At 43.9% G+C, this 27,513-nt stretch overlaps 1 protein-coding gene across 1 annotated transcript in view; it reads right to left on the reverse strand.

Moving 5' to 3' along the window:
* Positions 1-20,812, reverse strand: part of MTHFD1 (methylenetetrahydrofolate dehydrogenase, cyclohydrolase and formyltetrahydrofolate synthetase 1) — a 72,638-nt gene extending 51,826 nt beyond the window's left edge. Inside the window, exons 1-2 of the mRNA XM_026654220.2 lie at positions 20,699-20,812; positions 8,554-8,638 (exon numbers count right to left, since the gene is read on the reverse strand). Of these exons, the coding sequence (XP_026510005.1) occupies positions 8,554-8,638; positions 20,699-20,739 (126 nt within the window). The 5' untranslated portion in view covers positions 20,740-20,812. The remainder of the gene's footprint in view (positions 1-8,553; positions 8,639-20,698) is intronic.
* Between the last annotated feature and the right edge of the window lie 6,701 nt (positions 20,813-27,513).

A 27,513-nucleotide genomic window follows, 5' to 3' on the forward strand; every position in this document is an offset into this window, starting at 1 on the left:
TGTACTGATTTTGCTAGTGCTTTTTAATGTAGCCTGTTGTAAAACTAGGGAAATATTTAAATGAGCTGATGTAACCCCTGGAAGACCTCTGCGTACCTCCAGGAGTACGTGTACCCCTAGTTGAGAACCACTGCTGTAGTACAATCTCTTTATTATGAAAGTGCAACTTATAAATGTAGAATTTTTTTTCTACGTAACTGCACTCAAAACCAGAACAATGTAAAACTTTAGAGTCTACAAGTCCACTCAGTCCTGCTTCTTGTTCACCCAATCACTAAACAAACAAGTTTGTTTACATTTACAGGAGATAAATGTAAACAAATAAGAAGCTATCCCCTTCTTATTTACATCACCTGAAAGTGAGAAAAGGCATTTGCATGGCACTGTTGTAGCCGGCGTTGCAAGGTATTTACATCCCAGATATGCTAAACATTCGTATGCCCATTCATGCATTGTAAAAAATATTTTAAAAAAAGTCAAAGCAAATATTTGTAATAAAAACATAATATAAAGTGAGCACTTCACACTTTGCATCGTGTTGTAATTGAAATCAATATATTTGAAAATATAGAAAAACATCCAAAAATATGTATAATAAATTTAAATTGGTTTTCTATTATTGTTTAATAGTGTGATTAAAACTGCAATTAATCACTACTATTGTTTTTAATCTTGTGATTGTGATTTTTTTTAATAATTTGACAGCCCTAGTGTATACATATATATGGGTGCGTTTTTATGGATTTTCAAAGGCATATACGGCAGCAAGGTGCCCCAAGCTAATGGGCATTGGGCATTTTATGCCACTTGTCTCTTTCAAAATCTCCACTGACATAGTTTTCCAACACCATCGTGCTGTAAATAACCAAAGCCAAGCACAGAATGTAAGAGAAAGTGACGTGAGACACAAGCTTGTAATTCTTGGTATCAGGTCATTACAGAGCTGCCAGGCTTCAGAAAGCAGGATGTATACTCCAGCCTAATTTGTCAAAGAAAGACTCCCTGTAGCAAGAATAACATCAGGGAGAGCTGGCAAGACTCCAGTAGACAACAGGGCGAACTCCAGAAATGCTGCTGCCTAATGATTGGATTACAGATGGCTAACTCTGCTCCCCACATAAAGCTGTAACAGGCAATAATTATTACTTGTATTACTGGAGCAAAACCTGACAGCCCTATACAAAGACAGTGTCCCTGCTTGGAAGAGCCTGCTGTCTAAAGAAAGGTGGGGGGCATGGAAACAAGGAAAATGACCATGGTGATGAGTGGCACTTGTCTTGATTTTTATCAAACTATATCCCCCAACTCCCACAGCTGGCTAATTTCTTGTAGAGAAGCTACATCAGCAATGGATCTTAAGAAGTGTATTGTTTGGGGAGCAGCTTTGCAGACCAGCTTAGGAAGGGCATTTCCATGTAGGGGCAGAAGGGAAGAAAATGTGGCGGTGGTAGTGGGAGACATGAAGAAATAGAAAACGCCTGTTTTTAGTGCGGGAAAGAGAATGTTCAAACTCTACTTTCAGTGTAAAGCCTGAGATTTTGTTCATGAACAAAATGGTCATGTATAGTATCCAATATAACCTAATGAAATGGAGATAAATACATGAGAATCTACACAGATCAGGAAGCGTTTCCCTGCCCACCTGCAATTAATCGCCCTGCACTGTTAAATCAAACAGCTGCAAGACAGATGGCTCAGGAGATTATTAATAGATATGGGGTTTTGCAGCTGTAAAATGCCGTTTGCTAGACTATGTGAAACAGGCTGGTGGCACCAGTCTAGTAAACCTACCATAGAAACCACCATCACATCTAGCATCCTTGTAAGTCTCAGCAAGGCCAAGGACTGAATGGACCATGAGGGCTGAATTTCTCTGAGACAATGCAGGGCTGAGGTACATCAGTGAGGAATTCTTCACTAACAGGCGTGTGGCAATTCTCCATAAAGGGCCATATTTACATGTATGTAAACTCTACACACACCACTCTACACACACCCACATCATTTGAAATCTTATTTTATGTATGTTTAGATGAGATATGATGTGGAGCTGTCAAATGGCGCCCTAAACCTGTAGGCAAAGTGAAACAATGGTCCCCAAAATAAAGTATCATTTTTTGCAGTTTCAAATACACTGCAACATTACTGACTACAGATTTTTACGTTTAAGTTAATTTGAACACCTTAATGTGGTGTTTATTGCTCAAAGCTATCAAATGACAATGTATTAAAAGACTTTCATTGGCATTGCATAGGCAAGTTTTTTTTCCCCAGAAATGATGACGCTGTTTAGCATGTGGCGAAAATGGCAAATATCAACATTTTGCAATATATTAAGATGACATGTTTTCACATTGCATATTCTTAGCTGTCAAAGTATCTCACAAGAGATTAGAATAGTTTCCTATATTTTCAATTGAAATTTGCTGACCAGATCAGTCTCACACCGTAGGCTGAGCACCAGCAGTAGATTGCATGCCCACAGTTTGTACTGCATAGTGGGTAGATATAAAGGTACGTGAATTCCTGGTAATGCTTCTCCAGTTATAAGCTTTTGTATACACAACATAGCAGCTAATCTGCCTGGTAGAAGGTTTTAATTAGTAATTGCCTATGCATACAGTACTAGCGTTTGAAATAGTATAGAAACTAGTTTTTAAATTAGTGTCACTTATCCACAAGTCAGTATCAGTGTTAGAGATGACAATACACAGCTTCATATTGGGCTTCAATAAAAGTGCTTGATAAACAAAAATGGCATTTTTGATACTAACATAGATCTAATTTGTCTCTAATTTAGCACAAATCTTATACTTGTACAAAATGAAAAATGGTGGTAGTAATGTTAACAATATACTTGGCGATTTTACCTCTACAGAGAGGTTAGAGTATATGAAGACATGGAGGATACAAGCCCTTTAAGGCTTACATCAAAAAAGAAAAAAAAAGACTCTCCACATAAAAAAAAAAAAAAGTGAAAAATGTGTGATTTGTCAATAAATTCAAAAGAATGCAAAACTGTCAAAAGCCACCAGAGCTGGACAGAAGTCTGTGATGCTGGCAGCAGAAGCCAGGAGAGATGAATTGTACTGGTGGCTACTGGATGAGTTTTCTCGTTTACATGATGTGCCATCAACACCCTAACATAGGAGTTGCTTTCAGAAATACACAATATGAATTTAGCATGTCACAGTTGTGCTGAACCCAAGAAAGAAAACAGACTCTGAATCTGATCAGAGAGCATCATGGTCACCTGCTTCTATAGCCATCGGAGCAAGCATGCCCTCCAACTACTGGTTCTGTTGTACTGTTTGCTTGAGAAAAAACACACACAATATAAGACATTTCTAAAAATAGAAACATTTGAGTAAGCAACCAATCTAAGAGATGCAGCACTTCAACAAGGAGATGATGACATGTTGCGCAGACATCTGTGGAAGACTTGATTGGCAAGGATGCAGCTTACCACTCAACATGCCTTTCTTCCTACTCGAGTAAAACAAATCTTAAAGCAAAACCATCTAGTTACACTCCAACAATACAGCCACCTTATGACACTGCACTTTATCAGCTGATTGAAAGATAGATAATTATCCTATGTATAACAAAGAAGCTCTTCTCCTGGCCAAGCTGCTACAAAAACATAAAGCCCTACTTCATTCAGATATAGAAACTACAAGCTATTCCAGTAGCAAATTACCGGCAAGATTACAAAACACTATGGCCTGCAATTTCTTACCATGCACAGCATGGACAAGGCTAGTCTATCAGTGTGCTATGCAGTGCAGTAACACTAGCTGATGCTATCCAAGCTGCTAATAATCTGAAGAATGAACTTAAGTCTTCCAGATGTTTGGGGGATGTTCTTCTGGCGAGTGAGCCTGATAAATAGCTTTCAAATTAACAAGTGGTTTTGTACAATTCTGCTTCAATCCTTCAGTCTGGAACAGCCAAAATGAAAGTGTCAGGACGTTATCTGAAGCCAGGTGATTGCAGTGTACAGAGGTCAGCTACTTTTGTGCCCCAGTTGGTGAAGAGGTTTGTACTTTGGTTGACGGATAAAGATAAAGAGGCAGATAATTCAGCCACCCTCAGTAGGGCTTTATATTGCACCCTCAACAAGTTTGCAGTTGACACTAAGCTGGTGGGAGAGGTAGATACGCTGGAGGGTAGGGATAGGATACAGAGGGACCTAGATGAATTGGAGGACTGGGCCAAAAGAAATCTGATGAGGTTCAACAAGGACAAGTGCAGAGTCCTGCATTTAGGACGGAAGAATCCCATGCACCGCTACAGATTAGGGTCCGAGTGGCTAGGCAGCAGTTCTGCAGAAAAGGACCTAGGGGTTACAGTGGACAAGAAGCTGGATATGTGTCAACAGTGTGCCCTTGTTGCCAAGAAGGCTAACGGCATTTTGGGCTGTATAAGTAGGGGCATTGCCAGCAGATCGAGGGACGTGATCATTCCCCTCTATTCGACATTGGTGAGGCCTCATCTGGAGCACTGTGTCCTGTTTTGGGCCCCACACTACAAGAAGGATGTGGAAAAATTGGAAAGAGTCCAGTGGAGAGCAACAAAAATTATTAGGGGGCTGGAGCACATGATTTATGAGGAGAAGCTGAGGGAACTGGGATTATTTAGTCTACAGAAGAGAAAAATGAGGGGGATTTGATAGCTGCTTTCAACTACCTGAAAGGGGGTTCCAAAGAGGATGGATCTAGACTGTTCTCAGTGGTTGCAGATGACAAAACAAGGAGTAATGGTCTCAAGTGGCAGTGGGGGAGGTTTAGGTTGGATATTAGGAAAAACTTTTTCACTAGGAGGGTGGTGAAGCACTGGAATGGGTTACCTAGGGAGGTGGTGGAATCTCCTTCCTTAGAGGTTTTTAAGGTCAGGCTTGACAAAGCCATGGATGGGATGATTTAGTTGGGGATTGGTCCTGCTTTGAGCAGGGAATTGGACTAGATGACCTCCTGAGGTCCCTTCCAACCCTGATATTCTATAATTTCTAATAGAAAGGACTGAAGTTCTTCATACATAACATTTAAGATCCTTATCAGCTCCTTGGAGTGAAAGAGAAGAGCATTCTGTGTACAGTGTGTGCAACATAACAGTCTGATTGCTAGAACTGACAGACAATGGCAGAGGAGAGCTCTTCAAGAGATAAATGAGGGTGGACAAGGACAGAGACCACTTCTGTAAGCATTCATTTCAAATCCCATCAATTATCTCCACCCACAACGTTCATTCCTGTGACATGACAGCTGCTCTTTATGCTACTCAATTTGAGATTGAAAAATGCTTCTGACCAGACAACTTCAATTTTTCACAAGGGCAATAGAAGACACTGCATTCTGCCAAATATATAGGCCTGCACTTTTACTCATGCTAATATTCCCATTTGGGGTTGCAGGATGGCTTTTATGTTTGGATGGGTGCCATGGAAAAGCCAGACTACAGCTTGCAGAATTTTGTTGCATTCACAGTAACTAAACTTTTTCATGTTAGATTCTCTTTCACATTCCCTAGCAGCAAGAACTGAGTCAATCACCCAAATACTCTTCACATCATTAAGTTGATTTCTGATGCAACAACCTATGTTTGTGGGAATTACAAGAGCTGGTGTACCTTGGGGGTCATATAAGGTAAAAAGACATGAAACAGAGTCTACTAGCGAGGTTTGCTATTAGTAGCAGTCTATACTTGTGAAGTGTTTCCACATTAAAAGAAGGATAATGAAAACAAATCAATCCAGATTGAGGGGGAAGGTCAGAGGGTTTTTTTTGGGGGGGGGGGGGGGAACGACTTTTCTTGGGCACCAGTAACAGACACACAGATAACACTGGTCTACAATTTTTGAGAAGTCGTCTGCTTCAGAGATAAAATGTGCTATTTATTATGTATTTTGATGTGCTGAATTCAAATATGACAATTAAAACAACTGATTGGCTACTGTTTCTAAGATATTTAAGTTTTTACATTTTATGTCTATGTATATTGTGTAGATAGTAGAGTTTTAATCATAAATTGTAAACCTAGGTCTTTTCATGTGTTTATGGTTGCTTTACAGGATAATATTTCACCTGTCCTGTTTATGTAACACTTTAAAAATCAGCAAAAGGGTTATATAAATAAATTTTATTATGAAACAAAAGGCAAAAAACTATTATGTACATAGTTTAGTCCTATTCAGTGTCTACTCGGCGCTTCTTGGCTTGTCTCTTGTATTCATTAAATGGAGCATCTCTTGTCACTGTCCAGCAATAGTCTGCAAGCATTGATGGGCTCCATTTGCCCTGATAGCGTTTCTCCATTGTTGCAATGTCCTGGTGAAATTGCTCGCCGTGCTCGTCGCTCACTGCTCCGCAGTTCGGTGGAAAAAAATCTAGATGAGAGCGCAAAAAATGTATCTTTAGTGACATGTTGCAACCAAGGCTTTTGTATGCCTTGAGGAGGTTTTCCACCAACAACCTGTAGTTGTCTGCCTTGTTGTTTCCGAGAAAATTTATTGCCACTAACTGGAAGGCTTTCCATGCCGTCTTTTCCTTGCCACGCAGTGCATGGTCAAATGCATCATCTCGAAGAAGTTCACGAATCTGAGGACCAACAAAGACACCTTCCTTTATCTTAGCTTCACTTAACCTTGGAAATTTTCCACGGAGGTACTTGAAAGCTGCTTGTGTTTTGTCAATGGCCTTGACAAAGTTCTTCATCAGACCCAGCTTGATGTGTAAGGGTGGTAACAAAATCTTGCTTGATTCAACAACTGGTGGATGCTGAACACTTTTCCTCCCAGACTCCAATGACTGTCGGAGTGGCCAATCTTTCTTGATGTAGTGGGAATCTCTTGCACGACTATCCCATTCGCAGAGAAAACAGCAGTACTTTGGGTATCCAGTCTGCAGACCAAGCAAGAGTGCAACAACCTTCAAATCGCCACAAAGCTGCCACTGATGTTGGTCATAGTTTACGCACCTCAAAAGTTGTTTCATGTTGTCATAGGTTTCCTTCATATGGACTGCATGACCAACTGGAATTGATGGCAAAACATTGCCATTATGCAGTAAAACAGCTCTAAGACTCGTCTTCGATGAATCAATGAACAGTCTCCACTCATCTGGATCGTGAACGATGTTGAGGGCTGCCATCACACCATCGATGTTGTTGCAGGCTACAAGATCACCTTCCATGAAGAAGAATGGGACAAGATCCTTTTGACGGTCACGGAACATGGAAACCCTAACATCACCTGCCAGGAGATTCCACTGCTGTAGTCTGGAGCCCAACAGTTCTGCCTTACTCTTGGCTAGTTCCAAATCCCTGACAAGGTCATTCAGTTCACCTTGTGTTATGAGGTGTGGTTCAGAGGAGGAGGATGGGAGAAAATGTGGGTCCTGTGACATTGATGGTTCAGGACCAGAAGTTTCATCCTCTTCCTCTTCCTCGTCTGACTCAAGTGAGAATGATTCTGGTGCATCACGAACCGGCAGTCCTTCTCCGTGGGGTACTGGGCGTATAGCTGATGGAATGTTTGGATAACGCACAGTCCACTTTTTCTTCGACACACCTTTCCCAACTGGAGGCACCATGAAGAAGTAACAATTGCTGGTATGATCTGTTGGCTCTCTCCAAATCATTGGCACTGCAAAAGGCATAGATTTCCTTTTCCTGTTCAACCACTGGCGAAGATTTGTTGCACAAGTGTTGCAGCATATGTGTGGGGCCCACCTCTTGTCCTGATCTCCAATTTTGCAGCCAAAATAAAGGTGATAGGCTCTCTTAACCATAGTGGTTATACTGCGCTTTTGTGATGCAAAAGTCACTTCACCACAAACATAGCAGAAGTTATCTGCACTGTTCACACAAGTACGAGGCATCTCTGCTCACTTTGGCTAAACAGAAACGTGTCCCTTTGCAAAATCAAACACTGACAAATAAGAGAGCACGACACTGTATGATTTCTAGAGCTGATATAGGGCAATTTGTTCAGCAGAGTGATGTAAGCTTCGTTATGATTGCATCATCCATGACTTCTACGAATAACATGATGTAATTCATATCCTGTGTGACGCAATACCAGCTTCAGATTGCATCATTCATTGTTTTGCCTAAAAAGCAAGTACTGTCCAAACCCAGTCATAGATTTATTCATAGATCCAGTCAAAGATGTATTTTAGTCATTTCTGGTTTAAATTGAGATCACTTTCCTTTATAACTCACTTATCCTCCGCCATTCCCAAGTCAAGGGTCGTATATACTGACCCAATAGCATATCTTGAAAACTAGAGCCAATCAACAATTTTAAGCATCATTTTCGTTCTCAGTGACCCAGAATTAGTAAAGTTTGACTACATTTATTTCAGAAGCATTTTGGCTGTAGAGCAGTGTAATCACATTGCTATATTGTGTTCAGTGGGAATTTTTGTTTTAAAGCATTATTTTGCTGAGTAGTTTCAGGTGAAGACAATCAGTTTTCCATGGTCTTACAATTAGCATTATAGAGCAAAAGGGCTTTTTCTTTTGTTTTTTTGTTTTTAAAGAAGGCAACAATACCTGCAAAATTGCAAGCCCTGGTCTGAATCCAGGGACTCTCTCCTTCATCTGAGCAACTTGAGTCTTCAGTCTCTCTCTTATTTGCCTGGGGTGAGAGGGGGAAAAAAACAGAAATTAACCAAGAAATTGGGCTTTTGAAAATCCCACCCTATACTTCTACGTTCTCTCACCCTCACATCAGTTGCATGGCACTCAAAAGACACAGGAAAAATAAAAAGGTTTAAAGCATGTAATTGAAATTGCAGACAGTCACCGGGGCGTGTTGACTCCCTACCCCAAAATGTACGATTACACCTGTCTGCAGCCCACTCCTTTCAGTACCGTACCAACCTGTTTCATGGGAGAGAATGATCAGAATAGTCTAAAGCAAGTCAAAAATATAAGGAGGTTTCTAAGGCCCAGACCCTCAAAGGTATTCAGGTAACTAACTTAAACAGAAATCAATGGGAATTAGGTGAGTATCTGGCCTAAGTGTACAGCTACTGGTAATAAGGATGAGTACCCCAGTTACTCATGACTGCCAAGCTACCAAGACCAACAACAAACTTCATGGCCTAGGACTTTAGTCCTTCATCCAGATGCTGGGGAAAAAATTTAAGGTTTCAGTTTACAGGTGATTCACGTGGTATACTCAGGGTTTTGCTAGGCCTGCCTAGTAGCTACTTCTCACTAAGTATACGTTTATGATCAATCCACAGTTTTCCCATGAGGGAGGTCTGTGTGGGCGCCAAACATCTGATGGGTTAAACACACAGAACTCCATTCTAGATGTGTCTACGGCCATGGATATGATACTGGACAGAAGAAGGCTGCTGCAGTTCCCAAACTAGCAACAGCACTTCCCTAGCTGACAGGGCTGTTGCGAGAGTCAGTTTGTTTATGTCTGTGAAGTGCTCAGATACCATGGTGATGGGTGTTACAGGAAAAACACTAAATAAAATAATCAGGGACAAGGTCACCATTAAGAGGAACCCTGCTAAGTCTCAGATACGTGATCATGTGGGGCCAGAGCCTGAGCCCCTGCTCCAGCTCCAATGCCCCACTTCCACGGCAGAAATGGAAAGGAGCTCATCCAATATGGCAGCATGGGATTCCTGCTGCAGAAGGGAATTCCAGGGTGATGTAAAGCCAGTGGAGCCAGCACTATGCCACCAGCTTAGCCCCAACCCAAGGGATGCCAGAGGCAAGAAGAGGCATGACCAGAGTGTACTGCACTCCTGCAACTTGGGCTGGTTGGAATCACCCTTAAGGCTGTTCTAACTTGCACCAGAGGGGAACAAACCAGCCTGATGTTGCCTCTGAGATCAAGCAGAGAGTGGAAAAGTTGCAGGAGCTCAGGTGCACCCAAGGGTCTGGCTGAATTTAAGAACATAAGAACGGCCATACTGGGTCAGACCAAAGCTCCATCTAGCTCAGTATCCTGTCTTCCAACAATGGCCAATGCCAGGTACCCCAGAGAGAATGAACAGAACAGGTAATTATCAAGTGATCCATCCCGTCGCCCATTCCCAGCTTCTGGCAAACAGAGGCTAGGGACACCATCCCAGCTAATAGCCATTGATGAACTTATCCTCCATGAACTTATCTAGTTCTTTTTTGATCCCTGTTAGAGTCTTGGCCTTCACAACATCCTCTGGCAAGGAGTTCCACAGGTTGACTGGGTGTTGTGTGAAAAAATAATTCCTTTTGTTTGTTTGCTGCCTATTAATTTCATTTGGTCACCCCTAGTCCTTGTATTATGAGGAGTAAATAACACTTCCTTATTTACTTTCTCCACACCAGTCATGATTTTATAGACCTCTATCATGTCCCATGAGTCATGTCTTTTCCAAGATGAAAAGTCCCAGTCTTATTAATCTCTCCTCATATGGAAGCTGTTCCATACCCCTAATCATTTTTGTTACCCTTTTCTTAACCTTTTCCAATTCCAATATATCCTTGAGATGGGGCAACCACATCTGCACGTAGTATTCGAGATGTGGGCATACCATGGATTTATATAGAGGCAATAGGATATTATCTGCCTTATTATCTATCCCTTTCTTAATGATTCCCATTCTGTTCGCTTTTTTGACTGCCGCTGTACATTTCTGGCTGAACTCTACAAAGTCTCTCAACAGGAGACTTTAGTATAAGAGTTTTGTTTTCATCCCACTTTTAAAATAACTGTTCTAGGACCTGGCTTTCATGCAGGTCTCAACACAGCCTCCATTACCAACTGTGACGCTTACAAAACACTCAACAACGGTTAGGTACTGGTCTGTTGTGGCAGTTTTTCAGGCTGATCAGTAACATCTTATTTCCTTGTGCTTCATCTGTTTGAGCCCCCTGTGCCTATATGTACACTGAGACTGTAGGCTCTTTGGGACAGGCACTGTCTCTTGTTTATGCCAGGACAGTGCCTAGCACAACTGGGCCCTGGTCTCTAGGTGCTATCATAGTAACAAAAATGCTGCTGGCACAGTTAATTACACTTGAAATTGCACTTATTTAGATGGCTGTTCCCCTGATTGTGGGTGCCCTGAGATCCAGGTGCCATGAGTTGTGTCCACAGAATGAAACGCTGATTTTAGAAAGGCTGAGCTTTAGAGTCACTCAGATCCTCCAGTGAAGGGTGGCAATATAAAATCCTAAGAAAATCAAAATGAACATTCATCCCCACTCTGGGGATGTTATACATGAGACTGTTTGCAGGTACGGATTATGAACCTTTAAAGATGCTATAACAACTATAAGACTAAGATTATACAAGCAACCAGCCACCCTAATCTAATAAGGCAGTGTGTCCCAGTGGATAGTGTACTGGACTGGGACATTCAGGAGACCTGGGTTCTATTCCTGGCTTAAGCACTGGCCTGGTCGGTGACCTTAGGCAAGTCACTTCACCACTCCGTGCCTCAGTTTCCCCATCTGGATAAAAAGCCGGACCCCCTTTGAGTGCTTTGAGATCTACTGATTAAAAAAATGTTATATAAGAGCTATGCTTTATTATAATCCCATTTTAGCTTTATAAAGCAGCTAAATATTGCATAATCAGCTTACTACTGATAAATATGAAAGTATTTTAAAGATACACGCTTGTTAAAGGAAACACCCCTGAGATTACTTTTGTTGGAAACAAAGTGTGTGTACGATACCCATGAACCCCGAAATGCTTTGAAAGTCATTAAGCTAACACAGTGTGTGGTAAATTACTGATCTGGCAAACAGCTCGGGTCCTGATCCTGCAAAAATGCAAGAGCTTAATTTTGCACATCCAAGTAGTCATCCAAATTGGATTACTCCTACATACATGTGCTTAAGCATGTGACAAACCAGGATCTAAACTGTAAAATATACTGTACTTTAGAAGTCTTCAGTGCAGATCTGTCAACTTTGTAAAGTTAGGACCCAATCCAACTCTCACTGAAAACTTAGTGAATATTGTGGTATTCATTCATTCAATACAGAATCAGGAGCCATGGCTTACCTCAACTCATACTGTATTCATTAAAAATAATAAAGATTAGCTCCATTTTCCTCTATAGCAAGAAAGTAACATGAGAAAACTCAATGGAGTGCCAGTTCCTACTGCTCTCTAAGCGCGCACACACACACACACACAAAGTCATTTGTTAGGCAGCCATCTAGTGTTTGCTAAAAAGCAACTGCATTGTTTTGGTTGCAAGCAAAAGTAAAAGCCACACATAATGAAGTTTATTTAAGAAAGAAAACGATAACAAGGATCAGCTGTAAGAAATTTGGAATTACAAATAAATACATTTTAAAAAAATATTTGGAAAAAACAGCTCTTATCGACTGAGGGCTCTGTTTTGAAATATATTATTATTTATGTGGAATTATTTTGCTTTTAAAAACAAAAACCAAGACACTCTGCAGTTCACTTTGAACTAGAGATATTTTGCAGTAGCCTTACTACTTTGGCATTAAGAGCCATATACTATGTCCACTCCACAAGCTCACTCCCATATCGCATGTGTCAAGGGCACACACAAGTCAAGGACAGGATGTAGCCCTAAGTATATATGCTCAAAGTATTCAGCTCCAAAGTTATGTGACTTTAGTTATAAACGACACTCCCCTGCACGGAAGTGACTGCCAGAAAAACCGAAGGGAATGGGTGAGAGTGCTTTTAAAAATCTTTTAAAGAGGAGGAAAATAATTCACTAAAATTAGGAGATGCTCATACAAACCTCACATCACCACGATACTGTATGAGTAGCTAGGCTAGGTAGTGAGGGAGCAGAAGTTACAGGATCATCAAGATTCTGATAACTCAGTGCTGTATGTTTGTATCTTTCGAGTCAGATAACACAGTTAAGCACCTTTCCTGGTGTTTGTGTGAAAACTGGCACATGTATGACAGCAAGACAGCTAAGGCCCCATCCAGAGAGAGTAGAGGTGCTGTTTCTTTCCCCAATCCTCCAGAAGATGTCTACCCCCTCTAATTGAGAGTTTTTGCTCACTAACTGGGGATCTGATTGGATTCCCCAATTACCGTTGATTATCAGGTTTCAGAAGTGGTTGGGAGGACTTCTTTATCATTCTGTCTGACCAGGAGATTGAAACTTTCTCTTTCGGAGGCACATCTCGTAATGGTAATTCACATCATTGCCACCTCGAGCTCTGACTGCTGCAAAGTGCTCTATGCTTGGGGTTAGCTCTTAAATGAATTTGAGCACTGAAACAGCTGCAGAATGGAGAAGCCTGCTTATTAAACAGGGCATCCACCACAAGCACATTGCACTGGTGCTTTGTGATCTGGTACTGGCTGCCTGTGGGTTTCCAGGAGGAATTTTAGATGTTGATTTTTACCTGTAAAACCCTAAATGGCCTGTGTCCTGCCTAGCTAAGAGGCCATCACACCATGCCACACTGCACCAGGTGCGATCAGTGGAAGCACTCAGGCTGGTAGTTCTCAGACAGAGGGAGAGCACTAACCCAGGGGACAGAACCTGGGATTAGAACAGGGGTCGGCAACCTCTGGCTCCCAGCCCATCAGGGTAAAGCCGCTGGCGGGCCAGGCCGGTTTGTTTATCTGGAGCGTCTGCAGGCACGGAGCCCTGCAGCCCACGTCCCTCAGCCCATGCCACTTCCCACAGCTCCCATTGGCCAGGAACAGCGAACCATGCCCATGCCGCTTCCTGCAGCTCCCATTGTTCGGGAACAGTGAACCGCAGCCAGTGGGAGTTGCGGGGCTCCGTGCATGCGGACGCTCCAGATAAACAAACCGGCACGGCCCACCAGCAGCTTTACCCCAATTCACTATGTGATCTTGGGCATGTCACTAAGGATATGTCTACACTACCCGCCCGATCGGTGGGGAGCGATCAATCCAGCGGGGATCGATTTATCACGTCTAGTCTAGACGCGATAAATCGACCCCCGAGCCCTCTCCCATCGACTCCTGTACTCCAGCGCCGCGAGAGGCACAGGCAGAGTCAACGGGGGAGCGGCAGCAGTCGAATCACCGTGGTGAAGACACCACGTAAGTCGACTTCAGCTATGTTATTCACGTAGCTGAAGTTGCGTAACTTAGATTGATCTCCCCGCAGTGTAGACCAGGGCTTAGTCTCTCCTCCCTGGAAGCAGATAGCTACTCTTCAGGAGGAGGCTGTTCACTTCTAAAAGGCCTGATTGCTGTTCAGTTCGGAGCATAGCTTTTGGCCCGGTCTATGTTTAAAAAGGTTTGCCAGCATAGCTATGTTGGTTAGGAGTGTGATTTTTTGCCAGCACATCCATGCTGGCAAAAATCCTAAGGTAGATTCAGATATACCAGCAAAGAAGTTAATTTGCCTGTATCGCTTATTTTGCTCAGGGAACTAGTATATACCACCAAAAGGACATTTCTGCCAGTAAAGCTGCATCTACATTAGGAGGGTTTGCCAGCATAACAAGGCTTCGAATGCAGACATGGCCTTGAATGTCTTCAGAAGTTATAATTGAGGCTGTCTCAAATTATCATAGTTGTGCTATGCATGGGAACAGTGCCTGCAAGGTTTTCTGCTGGACTACGGAACCATGATTGATTTAATCTGTCCCACCACAGGAAGCATGAACAATTTTAACTCTACGGACCAAATGGCACCTTGGAGGGGAAGTTCATGTACTGGGTTGAAAAGGCTGAGAAATCAAACTAATTTCAAGATGATTTCTACACCACAGGGGAGGGGTCAGGAAAAAAAACCTGAGGAAAACAGGGAGGTAGACGGCAAGATGCAAAAGCCGAAAATAAGAAACCCAACCTCCTGAAATGTTTGGGGCCTTCCATACTATAAAAACGACAGTACTAACACAGTTTAGATGCCATCTGTTTACCTGGTCATATCCCTACAAAGACAAGACTAAAGCATGGTGTTTTAAAAGAACAAACAAACAAAAACAAAGTTATACCCAGGGTGAAATCCTGGTCCCACTGAACTAAATGGGAGTTTTGCCAATCTGGCCAGTATTTCATTCGCAACGTACAAGTCTGCACAGGTGGAACTAAACAGTTACAACAAGTTTGTTTTCAAAACAAGCTCAGTGTAGATAAAGCTTGAGTTTTGAAGTGATTTCAAACACAAATGATGAGCCCTAGTCCGGAGTGATCCCAAGAGAAAATGATTAAGGAAATTAGTTCTGAGCATTTGTTTTGAATTACATTCAGAGCACCTTCATTCCAGGGAAGTATGTCAATACAACTACTAAAAACGTTGTTAGTTACTATTCCCAGATGTTTTTAAAACATTATCCCTGCCCTTCTCGTTAGCCATCAATTATTTATTGTTTAAAGTGGGGCCATTTTACAGCCCATCTGTCCCTCCTCCACATCCTGCAGTAAAACCTAGCACTGAATTTGAAATGGGAGAGTCATACCTAACTAAGAACATAAGAACGGCCATACTGGGTCAGACAAATGGTCCATCTAGCCTAGTATCGTGTCTTCCAACAGTGGCCCATGCCAGATGCTTCAGAGGGAATGAACTAGACACAGAAATTTCAGACAAATGTCTGCATCCGTTGGGCACAAAACAATACTTCACACACAACCCTGGGCATTAAGGCCTATTTTATTGGGAGAGGGCCAGAAATAGTCAGGTAATCTTTCAGGGGGATTTTTAACTTAAATAACTGTCCCCCCCTCTCCCCCCCACTGCCTGAATTTTTCCACTTACTATGGTTTTACAAACAACACCTAAAATTACTGAACCTAACAGATTAATTAATTTCCTTTGTGCTTTTGCCAGCACGTTGAGAACAGTTAGATTCACTACCGCCCCATAAAATTGGTTTCCCCTGGTGGTTGTATGGGGTCTTTCACACAGCAACTAAGCAGATAAAGACATTTAAAAAGAAGAAAATTTTATTCTAAAAACCAAAATAATTGGAAGGGAGATTGCAAGGCAGGTGTAATACCTGAAACTACTTTGATTTTTTCAAAAACTGAGTTGAGTGTCCTTTTGACTTTCAGCTCACCTTTTTCACATTCACTGTACTTAGGAACTTCCATTAAAAACAGAATTGTGTAGCTGTCATCTGATTCTCCTAGTCTGTAAATATTTGAATGACCTCCAAATGGACTCTTTCCCTGATAAAAGGGTAAAGCCACGACATTACAAAAATTAAGTGATTATTGCACACACATCACCATACACAATCCTGACTTTGCAAGCTGTGGTAGAAGTTCCCTATACATAAACAATCATTGCCTCTTGTAAAAAATCCTGGAAAAACACCCACCCACACACCTCCTTCTATTGACAGACCTTTACTAGACCTGAGATTACATGTTTTTGATTGCCTCAAGACACTTCTATTCCTGAACTTTGTCCCATCTCAAGAGTGATCAGAATCCTTTGATATAGCATTTCTCTATAGGATCCAGAGGAGAAAGAGAATGTTAAAAGATACAGAGTCACTTCCCTCAATCTCCTTCATTTGAAAAATTCTAGCTAAAATCTGGTCCCTTCCATCCCGGAATGTATTCTACTGGTTTTGCTACATTTGACCAAACTCATGACAGGAGCAGGGGAATTGGGAGGGAGGAGAGCTGTTTGCATGTACAACTGCAATTATTTTCCATATTGCTCCTGGAAAATCAATTAGGCTGGAAGCCCATTTATAAAGTGTGGCAGGGTAATTTGCGCTTTTCATTCTTTTCACAGGCTGGTTAAGAGGAGCAGTTGCCCCATATACATGTAGCTTTAAACCTAGACAAAATAAAAAAAAGAAAGGCACTTCATTTTTTAAATAAACAGTAAGAGTGACTGACAGTGTTGTTGTAGCCGTACTGGTCCCAGGTGGGTGAGGTAATATCTTCTGAAGTTTGTCCAATAAAATACATTACCTTACCCTCCTTATCTCTCTACTAAGGGTGATTAACCACTGGAACAAATTACTAAGGGAAGTGGTATATTCTCCATCTCTCGATGCCTTCTAATCAAGACTGGACGCCTTTCTGGAAAATACAGTCTAGCCAAACACAAGTCATGCTGTAGACAAGCACAAAATACTGGGCAACACAAAATAAATGGGTAACTGGATGAAATTCCACGGCCTATGATATACAGGTCAAATCAGATCTAATGGTTCCTTCAGGCCTTACAATCTGTGAAACACTGCTGATAGCTCAGTTAGGACAAGTGACTTAGTCATTTGCTGCAAACAGTCAGGACTTTTAACATCTCTCCTCTGAACTGTCAGCACTCACCTCTTACACTGGAGTGGAGCTGTGCTACAGGGTGTAACTGTATTTTCTTAGATAGCTACTCTTGTGCATCAAAATAGAACAAAAGGCAGTGATATAAAGCAGCCTCTTTTGATTGCAAAATACAAAGAAGAATTCAATAGCAGCCATGTGCTTAGTGAGATCAATACCTCAAAATGGAAGTCCTCAATTTTGTCTTACTGTACTAACAGACTACAGGAGCACACAGTTTGAGCTATGACAAAAAGGGCTGCTGGTCTTTTTTGGCATAGGTTGGGAGGGTAGGTCCTGTGGTAAGGCACTGGACAGAAATTCAGGAGAGCTGCATTCATTTCCCAGCTCTGCTACAGATGTCCAGTGTAACCTTTGGCAAGTCATTTAGACTTTCTATGATTTCATTTACCATCTGTAAAATGGGAATAATTCTTTCTACCACTCTTGTCTGCCTTTTTTATTTAAGATTATAAGCTCTTCAGGGAAGAAACTGCCTCTTACTAAGTATTGGGACAGCACCTGGCACAGTGGGGTCCCAATCTCAGTCTAGTTGCTACTGTAATACAAATAACATGCAGTAATCAAAGTTTTTCTAGCAGATTTATCAACTACAAGTGCAAAACATATTGCTAATAAAATTAGCAGGTTTGATCTTTCAGATGAATACTCTATTATGATCATTTTCGTTAATGCACACAGGGCAAAAAAGTACCCACTGTATCAAACTAGACACCAGCAGAATTATTTTAAGTACTCCACTCTTTTCAGAGACATATAAATCAGTTTATATCTGCAACAACTATGGCCCATGAGGATCTGCTACAATTCAGGACCCGTTTCTGTGCCAAAGGTAAGAGAAGTCTGCAGCAGTAACAACATGCAAACTTCTCCAGTTTTACCAGTAGATTCTGCAGGCATTAAGTGTAAAATTCTCAGAACGCTGACTTTCAGAGTGCCATTACTATGATGCAGCATGGTGTAATGGACTGCACAAGAGACTAAGAAACTGGAACTCCAGAGTTCCAACTCTGCCACTAACTCACTTGGATATGTTTCAGAGTAGCAGCCATGTTAGTCTGTATCCGCAAAAAGAACAAGAGTACTTGTGGCACCTTAGAGACTAACAAATTTATTTGAGCATAAGCTTTCGTGGACTACAGCCCCCTTCATCGGATGCATGTAGTGGAAAATACAGTAGGAAGATATATATACACACACACACAGAGAACATGAAACAATGGGTGTTACCATACACACTATAAGGAGAGTGATCAGTTAAGGTGAGCTATTATCAGGAGAAGAGAAAAAGAACTGTTTGTAGTGGTAATGAAAATGGCCCATTTCCAGCAATTGACAAGGAGATGTGAGGAACTGGGGGGGAGGGGGGGAATAAGAATGGGAAATAGTTTTACTTTGTGTAATGGCCCATCCACTCCCAGTCTTTATTCAAGCCTAATTTAATTGGACACCACTAGTATTTCTGGAGAATGTTAAACAGAAGTTACTAAAGTTAGACATCTTTAAATCAGAAGACCCAAATAACTTGCATGCAAGAGTTTTTATTAATGTTGCTTTTTTTGTTCAATACGTCTTGGAGCACTGGGGAAATTCCAGAAGACTGGAAGAAAGCTAATGTGCCAATTTTTAAAAAGGGAAACGGGATGACCTGGGTAATTATAGGCCTGTCAGCCTGACATCGATCCTGGGCAAGATAATGGAGCAGCTGATATGGTACTCGATTAATAACAAATTAAAAGGTTGTTAATGCAATTAATGCATATCAGCATGGGTTTATGGAAAATAGATCCTGTCAAACTAACGATATGTTTTTTGATGAAATTACAAGTTTGGTTGATAACATTAATAGTGTTGATGTAATGTCCTTAAACTTCTTTGACTGCAAAACATTTTGATTAAAAAATTAGAACTATATAAAATTAACATGGCATACATTAAATAGATTAAAAACTGGCTAACTGATAGGTCTCAAAAATGTAACTGTAAATGGGGAATCATTATGGAGCAAGTCTGTTTCCAGTGGGGTCCCACAGGGTGTGGTTCCTAGCCCTATCCTATTCAACATTTTTATCAATGACCTGGAAGAAAACATGAAATCATCACAGATAAAGTTTGCAGATGACAAAAAAATTGGGGAAGTGGTAAATAATGAAGAGACTGATCAATGATTCAGAGCTATCTAGATTGCTTAGTAAACTGGGCACAAGCAAACAAAGTGTTTTAATACAGGTAAATCCATACATCTAGGAAGAAAGAATGTAGGCCAGACCTACAGGATGGGGGATTCTATCCTGGAAAGCAGCGACTCTGAAAAAGACATGGTGGCCATGGTGGATAATCAACTGAACGTGAGCTTCCAGTGTGATGCTGTGGCCAAAAGAGCTAATGTGATCCTGGGATGCATAAACAGGGAAGTAAAAAGATATGCTCCAGGGATTATTTTGGGGAAGTTCTATGGACTGTGCTATATGAGAGATCAGTCCCTTCTGGCTTTACTATTTATGAATCTATGGACCCTACTAGACAACACCAGGTTGGACCCATTATGATTATTATATGAATTGCAATAGCACTTCTAGACCCCATTGTGCTAGGCACTGTACACACGTAACATGTACAGTGGGCATATGGTCCCCACCCTAGAACACATGCAATCTAAATACATCATGAAAGACAACAGATGGATGGAACCAACATTTGGGGGGAGAAGAGCACAAGGTAACAGTGACTGTCACAGTGTTAGGAGAAACATAAGCAGTGGTTGCAGCACAGCAGCCGCCAAGCCAAGAGAGACAGGCAGCGGGGGCGTGAGTGGCAGGGGAATTTACCAGAAACCATCCTGTCTACGCAGGGACCCATCCTGGCCCTGGAAGGCTCAAGACTGGCCAACATTTAAAAAAAAAATCCCATGTAATAGTGTTTGCTCTTGTACATCACACTTCATGGGACAATAACAAAGCACACCCCACCCGCATCTAACCCTGCCAAAAAAACCCAACCCCAAACACGCGGAAGCGAGTCAGAGCCGGGGTCAACCGACTTAGCTGGCGGGGCTGGGGCCCGGGGCTGGCAGTAACAGTGGCGCGGTTCCCGCTCGAGCCCGGGTGCTGGGACCCGGCGAAATAACAGCGCCCCTGCGGGCTCCGTTTGCCCAGGGCCAGTCCAGCGGCTGGGCCAGGCGAACAGGCTGGGTTTAGTCCCGCCCTGCCAGTCTCCCGTCCCGCACCGTCTCCTTGCAGCGTGCCTGGCTGTGCGCGGAGGGCACCCAGCAGGCACCCCGGGGAGCCGGGCGGAGAGGCAGCAATGCCCTGCTGGCCTGGCCGGGCTGCAGCGGGCAAACCCAGACGTGCCACAGGGGCGCTGCCGGGCTGCAGCAGGGACTCGCGGCCGCCGGCCTGGCCCGCGCGCCGCAGGGCTCGCGCCCCAGCCCCGGGGTGTACGTACGCGGAGGCGGCTTTGCCGCAGATGACCTGTGCAGGGGCCATGGGGACTGCTCGCGCGCCCGCCGCTCCTGCGCTCCCAGAGGCTCCGATGGTGTGTGCGCGAGCGAACCCGGCCGCCTGCCGCACCCACGTGGCCCGAGCTTCCGCGCCAGCCGGGAACCCCGCCCCCCTACGCCGGCATGGGGCGGGCGGGATCCTCCGGCTGCGCTGGGCTCGCTCCTAGGCCAAGCGCCCTCCCCCGCTGCCGGCTGGCTGGCGTGGCCGGCGGCAGCCACCGGGATCCGCTACACGGGCCTCCCCCCGGGGAGCAAACAGGAGCCCGCAGCTCTCTCGGGGTCCCTGTGCCCCACCCCTGTGTGTCTGCCCTGCACCGGGTGTAAGGTGTCAGTGGCCGCACTGACACTTTCCCCCTAAAATATGTAATTAACTTTAGGAAAGACAATTAAATATGCAGATTCACATCCAAATAATTGGAATGTATATTTGTAGGGTTTTTTGGCAGACTCAATAACAAAAATAATGCTGCCTCCCAGAGCAGGGTGGGAAGGGTTGTGTCTGGGACAGTCTGACCCTCCATGTCAGACACAGCCCTTCTTGTAGCGAAGAGGTCACTGCGCCGCCGGACCCCAGATTGGAGCCAGGAGCCAACGCCTGCTGCCATGCAGCTAGAACCAGGGGCCGGAGGCTGAAGCCGTGCAGTTGGAGGCCAGGGCCGCGTGGCCAGAGCCGGGTGGGTCAGTACCTCCTGCCCCGTGGTCGGCGCCTGGGGCTGCACGGCCAGGTTCCTGAAATCCCACTGCTGGATAGGGTTACCATACGTCCGGACTTTCCCGCACATGTCCGGCTTTTTGGTCCTCAAATCCCCGTCCGGGGGGAGTTGCCAAAAAGCCGAACATGTCCGGGAAAATACTCCCAGATTTGTTTTGCCAGCATCCCTGCCCCAGTCCTCTGCTTACCTTAGAGCGGCTCTGGCAGGTTGCGAGCTGCAGGCGGATTCCCCCGCGGCGGCGGCGGCTGCTGCTGCTGCTCCCCCCAGACACCTCAGCTTTGTATAGTTGAAGAGCCGAGCTGCCCGAGTGCTACTGGCTTCACGGTTTGCCGGGCAGCCTCCAGACCCTGCGCCCCCAGGCGGGCGGTTCCCCTCCCGGGCTCCGGCTGTGCTGGGGAAGCGCCCGGCCGGGGGCGCAGGGTCTGGAGGTCTGGGGGCTGCCCGGCAAACCGTGACGCCAGTAGCACTTGGGTAGCTGTTTCGTGTGGCTGGGAGGGAGGAGGGGGAATGCGGGGCGCTCAGGGGAGGGGGTGAAGTTGGGGTAGGGAAGGGGCGGATTTGGGGCAGGGAAGGGGCCAGGGCCCCGTGGAGTGTCCTCTTTTTTTAATGTTTAAATATGGTAACCCTACTGCTGGAGCTACTGCCCAACCCCCCTTCCCCCCAAGGTGGGTCAAGAATTCACCTTGCTCTTGCAGTGTTGTGCCCCACCTCTCTCCAGAGACAGTGCAGGGCGGCGTATCCAGGAGCAACAAGGAGGGAGGGTGAAGGGCCAATGCTTCCCCCTCCCATCACCGCCCACGGTGCCCAGGAGGCGGTCGTGGCTGCACAAAAAGCCCCTCGTGGCTGCATCTGGCCATGGTGGCCGCATCTGAGAAACGTTGTGATATCGGGAAGAAATTTTTCCCCAGGTTAGAGTGGCAGAGACCCTGGAAATGTTTTGCCTTTCTCTGTAGTGTGGGGTACAGGTCACATGCTGGTTTGAACTAGAATAAGTGCTGGATTCTCTGTAACTTGAAGTCTTTAAATCAAGATTTGAGGACTTCAGTAACTCAGCCAGACGTAATGGGCCTACTACAGGAGTGGGTGGGTGAGGTTCTGTGGCCTGCAATGTGCAGGAGGTCAGACTAGAGGATCACGATGGTCCCTCTGGCCTTAAAAGTCTATGAGTCCATGAGGGTAGTTAAGCTCTGGAAGAGGCTTCCAAGAGAGGTTGTAGAATCCCCGTCATTGGAGGTTTTTAAGAACAGGTTAGACAAACACCTGTCAGGGATGGTCTAAGTTTACTTGGTCGTGCCACAGCACAGGGGGCTGGACTTGATGACCTCTCAAGGTCCCTTCCAGCCCTACTTTTCTAGGATTTTCTGATTATTTGTATTACCTTAGTGTGTAGGAGCCCCATCCTGTGGATCAGGACCCCTTTGTACTAGGCACTGTACAAACAAATACTGAGAGTTGACAAGACTGGATTAGTATCCACTGATTCTGATGGCAGTGGTTGCTGCAGCAGCACTCTCCTGGATACGTGACCGGAAACATTTTTTTATAAGAGATTTGTGCTTCTTTTCTTTTTGATGTGTGAGGAAAGGCCTGAATGTTTTTGTTTTGTTTAATCCTGCTTGGTTTTTTTACATTAGCAATTTCAGGAATGCCAAGTTTGGAGTTCCCTGGTTTCGCTGACAGACGGGTTGTCTCAGATGTTTTTTGTGAGCAAACAATTGTGCACAATATGCCTAGACAATGATTATTTCACTCACCACTGAAATACAGCCCCCTCTATAGTGGAATGTGGCCACTGTTTAATAGAACACAGCAGCAACAATATACCTCAGTAAGGTAATCTTGTACCACATTTTACCATACTGCACTGTGAGGCTTCCAGTGAGAGTTGGTGGCAGCACGCTGAGGCCACCAAAAAATTTGTTGCGAGAACCCCTGAGTTAGACCCTGAGCATGAGGGTGAGACACATCAGGAAGATACCTGAGAAAGAATTCTCTGTAGTAACTCAGAGCTCTCCCCATATAGTGTCCCATCTCCAGCCATTTGAGATATTTGCTAATAACAGTTGCAATGGGCCATATGCCATTTTAGGCAACCTCATTATACCATCCACCCCCATAAACTTATCAAGTTCAGTCTTGAAACAAGTTAGTTTTTTTGCCCCCACTGCTCCCTTTGGAAGGCTGTTCCAGAACATCACTCCTCTGGTGGTTAGAACCTTTATCTAATTTCAAACCTAAACTTTTTGATGACCAGTTTATATCCATTTGTTCTTGTGGCAACATTGGTTAACTTAAACATCAGTGAGGGAGAGGAGTTATTTATCTGTCTGATGTATTTATAGACAGCAATCATGGCTCCCTTCAGCCTTTGTTTTGTTCAGCTAAACAAGCCAAGCTCCTTAAGTCTCCTCTAGTAAGGTAGGGTTTCCATTCTTCTGATCATTCTAGTAGCCCTTCTCTGCACCCTTTCTGGTTTGACTTAATCTTTCTTAAATATGGGAGACCAGAATTGCACACAGTATTTTGGATGAGGTCTCACCATTGTCTTGTATAACAGTAATAACACTTCCCTATCTCTACTGAAAATACTTCGCGTGATGCATCTAAGGATTGCATTAACCTTTTTCACTGCTGCATCGCATTGGCCTTATAGTTAGAAAGCTTTCCCAAATATCTAACCTAAATCTCCCTTGCTGCAGATTAAGCCTATTACATCTTGTCCTACCTTCAGTGGACATGGAGAACAATTGATCATCATCCTCTTTATAACAGCCCTGTTTGAAGACTTTTCAGTTTGAGTTTGAAGACCCCTCAATCTTCCCTGCTCAAAACTAAACATAACCAGTTTTTGTAACCTTTCCTCAGAGGTCAGATTTACTTAAACCTTTTATCATTTTTGTTGCTCACCTCTAGATTCTCTCCAATTTCTCCACATCTTTCTTAAAACATGGTGCCCAACACTGGGTACAGTACTGCAGCTGAGGTCTCACCCATGCCAAGTAGAGTGGGACAGTTACCTTCCATGTCTTACATACAACACTCCTGTTGATACACCCTAGAATGATATTAGCCATTTTGGCAACTGCATCGCATTGTTGGCTCATATTCAAATTGTGATCCACTATAACCCCCAGATGCTTTTCCAGCAGTACAGCCACTTAGCCAGTTATTCTACATTTTGTAGTTGTGCATCTGATTTTTCCTTGCAAAGTGTAGAACTTTGCACTTGTCTTTACTGAATTTCATCTTGTTGAATTCAGACCAATTCTGAAATTTGTCAAGGTCATTTTGAATTCTAATTCTGTCCTCTAAAGTGCTTGTAATCCCTCCCAGCTTGGTGTTACCTGTAAATTTTATAAGCATACTCTCCACTCCATTATCCAAATCATTAATGAAAAGGTTGAATAATAAATAATACTTCTAATATGCTTTATTTACCCATTTTAGTATGAATAATTAGAAGAGTGTTAGAGCTCTGAAAACAGTGGACAGATCTGAACATGGTAATCGTCATACCAGGGCAGATTTTTATAAACTCAGCATCACTCAAGATGTGGATGGGGGCAACTTCATCCAACTGGGATTTAAAGCTTTCACTGAGAGTTTATTGCTTTGATCTTGTGTGTTGCCACAGTGTTGTTCCTTTGCTTCTGCTCTGTTAGCCTCCCACGCAATCCAGGGTTTAACTTGGCAGCACCCAAAGTTTGATTGTTTAACAACACATCCACTGCCTCTTACACAAGATGTCAAAAGTCATAGATATTGCTTTTTTAAAAGCCATGAAACTCACAAAATCCATGCAAGACCTGCAGCTTCAGCGATACTGGTGAGTTAATAGCTGAGCCCATGTTTGCAGTGGGTCCCAGTAGGTGCATCATGATTTCATGAAAAATTGACCTCTAATTGGCTCAGGATTTGTGGAAAGGAACTAAGGGTTTTCTCCATCCATTTAGGTAGGACAGTTAAGATAAACCCTTCCTCCCTTAGAGCATCTCTATATGAGAAGGACAAATGAAAAAAGTGAGGTTTGTCCAATGGGCTGTGCTAAAGAAACTGAGATGGGGAATGGCCATTCTGTGCAGTATGCAGTGTTGTTGTAGCCGTGTTGGTCCCAGGATATTAGAGAGACAAGTTTTCAAGCTTAACTTGTCTCTCTCACCAACAGAGGTTGATCTAATAAAAGATATTACCTCACCCACTTTGTTCACTGCAGCGCAGGAGTGGAGAACCAGTACTGGGCCATGATCCCACAAGAATTTATGAGCGTAAATAACTTTTTGCACATGACAAGCCCCATTGAACACAGTATGATTGCTCAAATGTGTAAAGTTACACCATAGGCGCCGACTCCGTGGGTGCTCCGGGGCTTGAGCACCCACGGGGAAAAATTGGTGGGTGCTCTGCACCCACTGGCAGCCAAGCTCCTTGCCCCGCCTCACCTCACCTCCACCTCCGCCTCCTCCCCTGAGCGAGCCGCGTCCCCGCTCCTCCACCTACCTCCCAGAGCTTGCTGCCGCCAAACAGCTGTAGCAAGCTCCGGGAGGGCGGGGGGAGGAGCGGGAACGTGGTGCAAACAGGGGAGGAGGTGGGGCCGGGGCGAGGATTTGGGGAAGGAGTTGGAATAGGGGCAGGGAGGGGGCGGAGTTGGGACTTTGGGGAAGGGGTTGGAATGGGGGCGGGAGGGGGCAGGGCAGGGGTGGAGTCGGGGCGGGGCCGGGGGCAGAGGGGAGTTGAACACCCACTGGCGGCAGTAGAAGTCGGCACCTATGGCCTGGTCTACACTTACCCCCCAATTCGAACTAAGGTACGCAACTTCAGCTACGTGAATAACGTAGCTGAAGTCGACATACCTTAGTTCGAACTTACCGCGGTTCAGACGCGGTCCACACGCGGCAGGCAGGCTCCCCTGTCGACTCCGCGGTACTCCTCTCGTTGAGCTGGAGTACCGCAGTCGACGGCGAGCACTTCCTGGTTCGATTTATCGCGTCCAGGCCAGACGCGATAAATCGAACCCGGAACTTCGATTGCCAGCCGTCGAACTACCGCGGTAGTGTAGACCTGGCCTATGAGTTACACATGCTTAAGTCTTTGTAAGATTGTATCCCTAGAGCAGTGATACTCAGACTGAGGCTTGGGAGCCGCAAGTGGCTCTTTAATGTGTCTCCTCTGGCTCTTTATGGCACATAATATTAAAACACTGTGATTTAATTAGCCAATCAGGATGCTTCTACTGCATTATTAGCCAATTGTAGTTGATAAAATAATATTTGGTCAGTCATTTTGCTGTGAGAATTTATATATATATTTCCCGGTCATGCTGTTTAAATATTAATATATAGTACTATAGTAAATGAAAATGAATTCATACTACTGTGGCTCTTTTGGGTACTGTTGATCACTAATTGGGCTCCTGAACCACTGAGGTCTGAGTATCACTGCCCTAGAGAATGACTGACTTACAGAGTTTGTCTGTATAGGGGAAATGCATCGTGTTAGAAAATGGGTTAGCTCACATGTTAAACACTTTTTAACCTCTTGTGTGGACAAGACAATCATGTTTAGCTGGTTCTGGTTATCCCTAGCCTCACTCAGAAGATGATAAAACCCTAACCTAGGGCTAACCTCAATCAGTTAACATACTTTTTAAAACGACTGTCATCCGCACTAAAGGCTAAGCTGTGGTTCATAGCACATTAGATAATGTCTTACATACAACACTCCTGTGTTAGATAATGTGCTAGTTGTCACCGTTTCTATCACAATGCATTTTCACAGTATAAATATACCATTATTTGTTGGGCACTGTAGTTTGGAGGATTGAGCATGAAACTGGAATCCAGAAATCCTGAGTTTGACCCCTGGCTCTGCCTCTTTCTTGCTAGTTAGATGAGTTACTTAACTTTTTGGTATATCAGTTTCCTCCTCTGTAAAGTACACCACTTGCTTATCTCATAGTGATGTTGTGTATAGTTAAAGTTTGTACAGAACACTGAAGACTAAAACAACTAGGTTTTATCTTCTGCTCTCCCATTAGAGTTTCTAAGATC

Source organism: Terrapene carolina, unplaced genomic scaffold, assembly GCF_002925995.2.
Source record: "Terrapene carolina triunguis isolate 2854851 unplaced genomic scaffold, T_m_triunguis-2.0 Scaffold189, whole genome shotgun sequence".
Lineage (NCBI taxonomy): Eukaryota > Metazoa > Chordata > Testudines > Emydidae > Terrapene > Terrapene triunguis.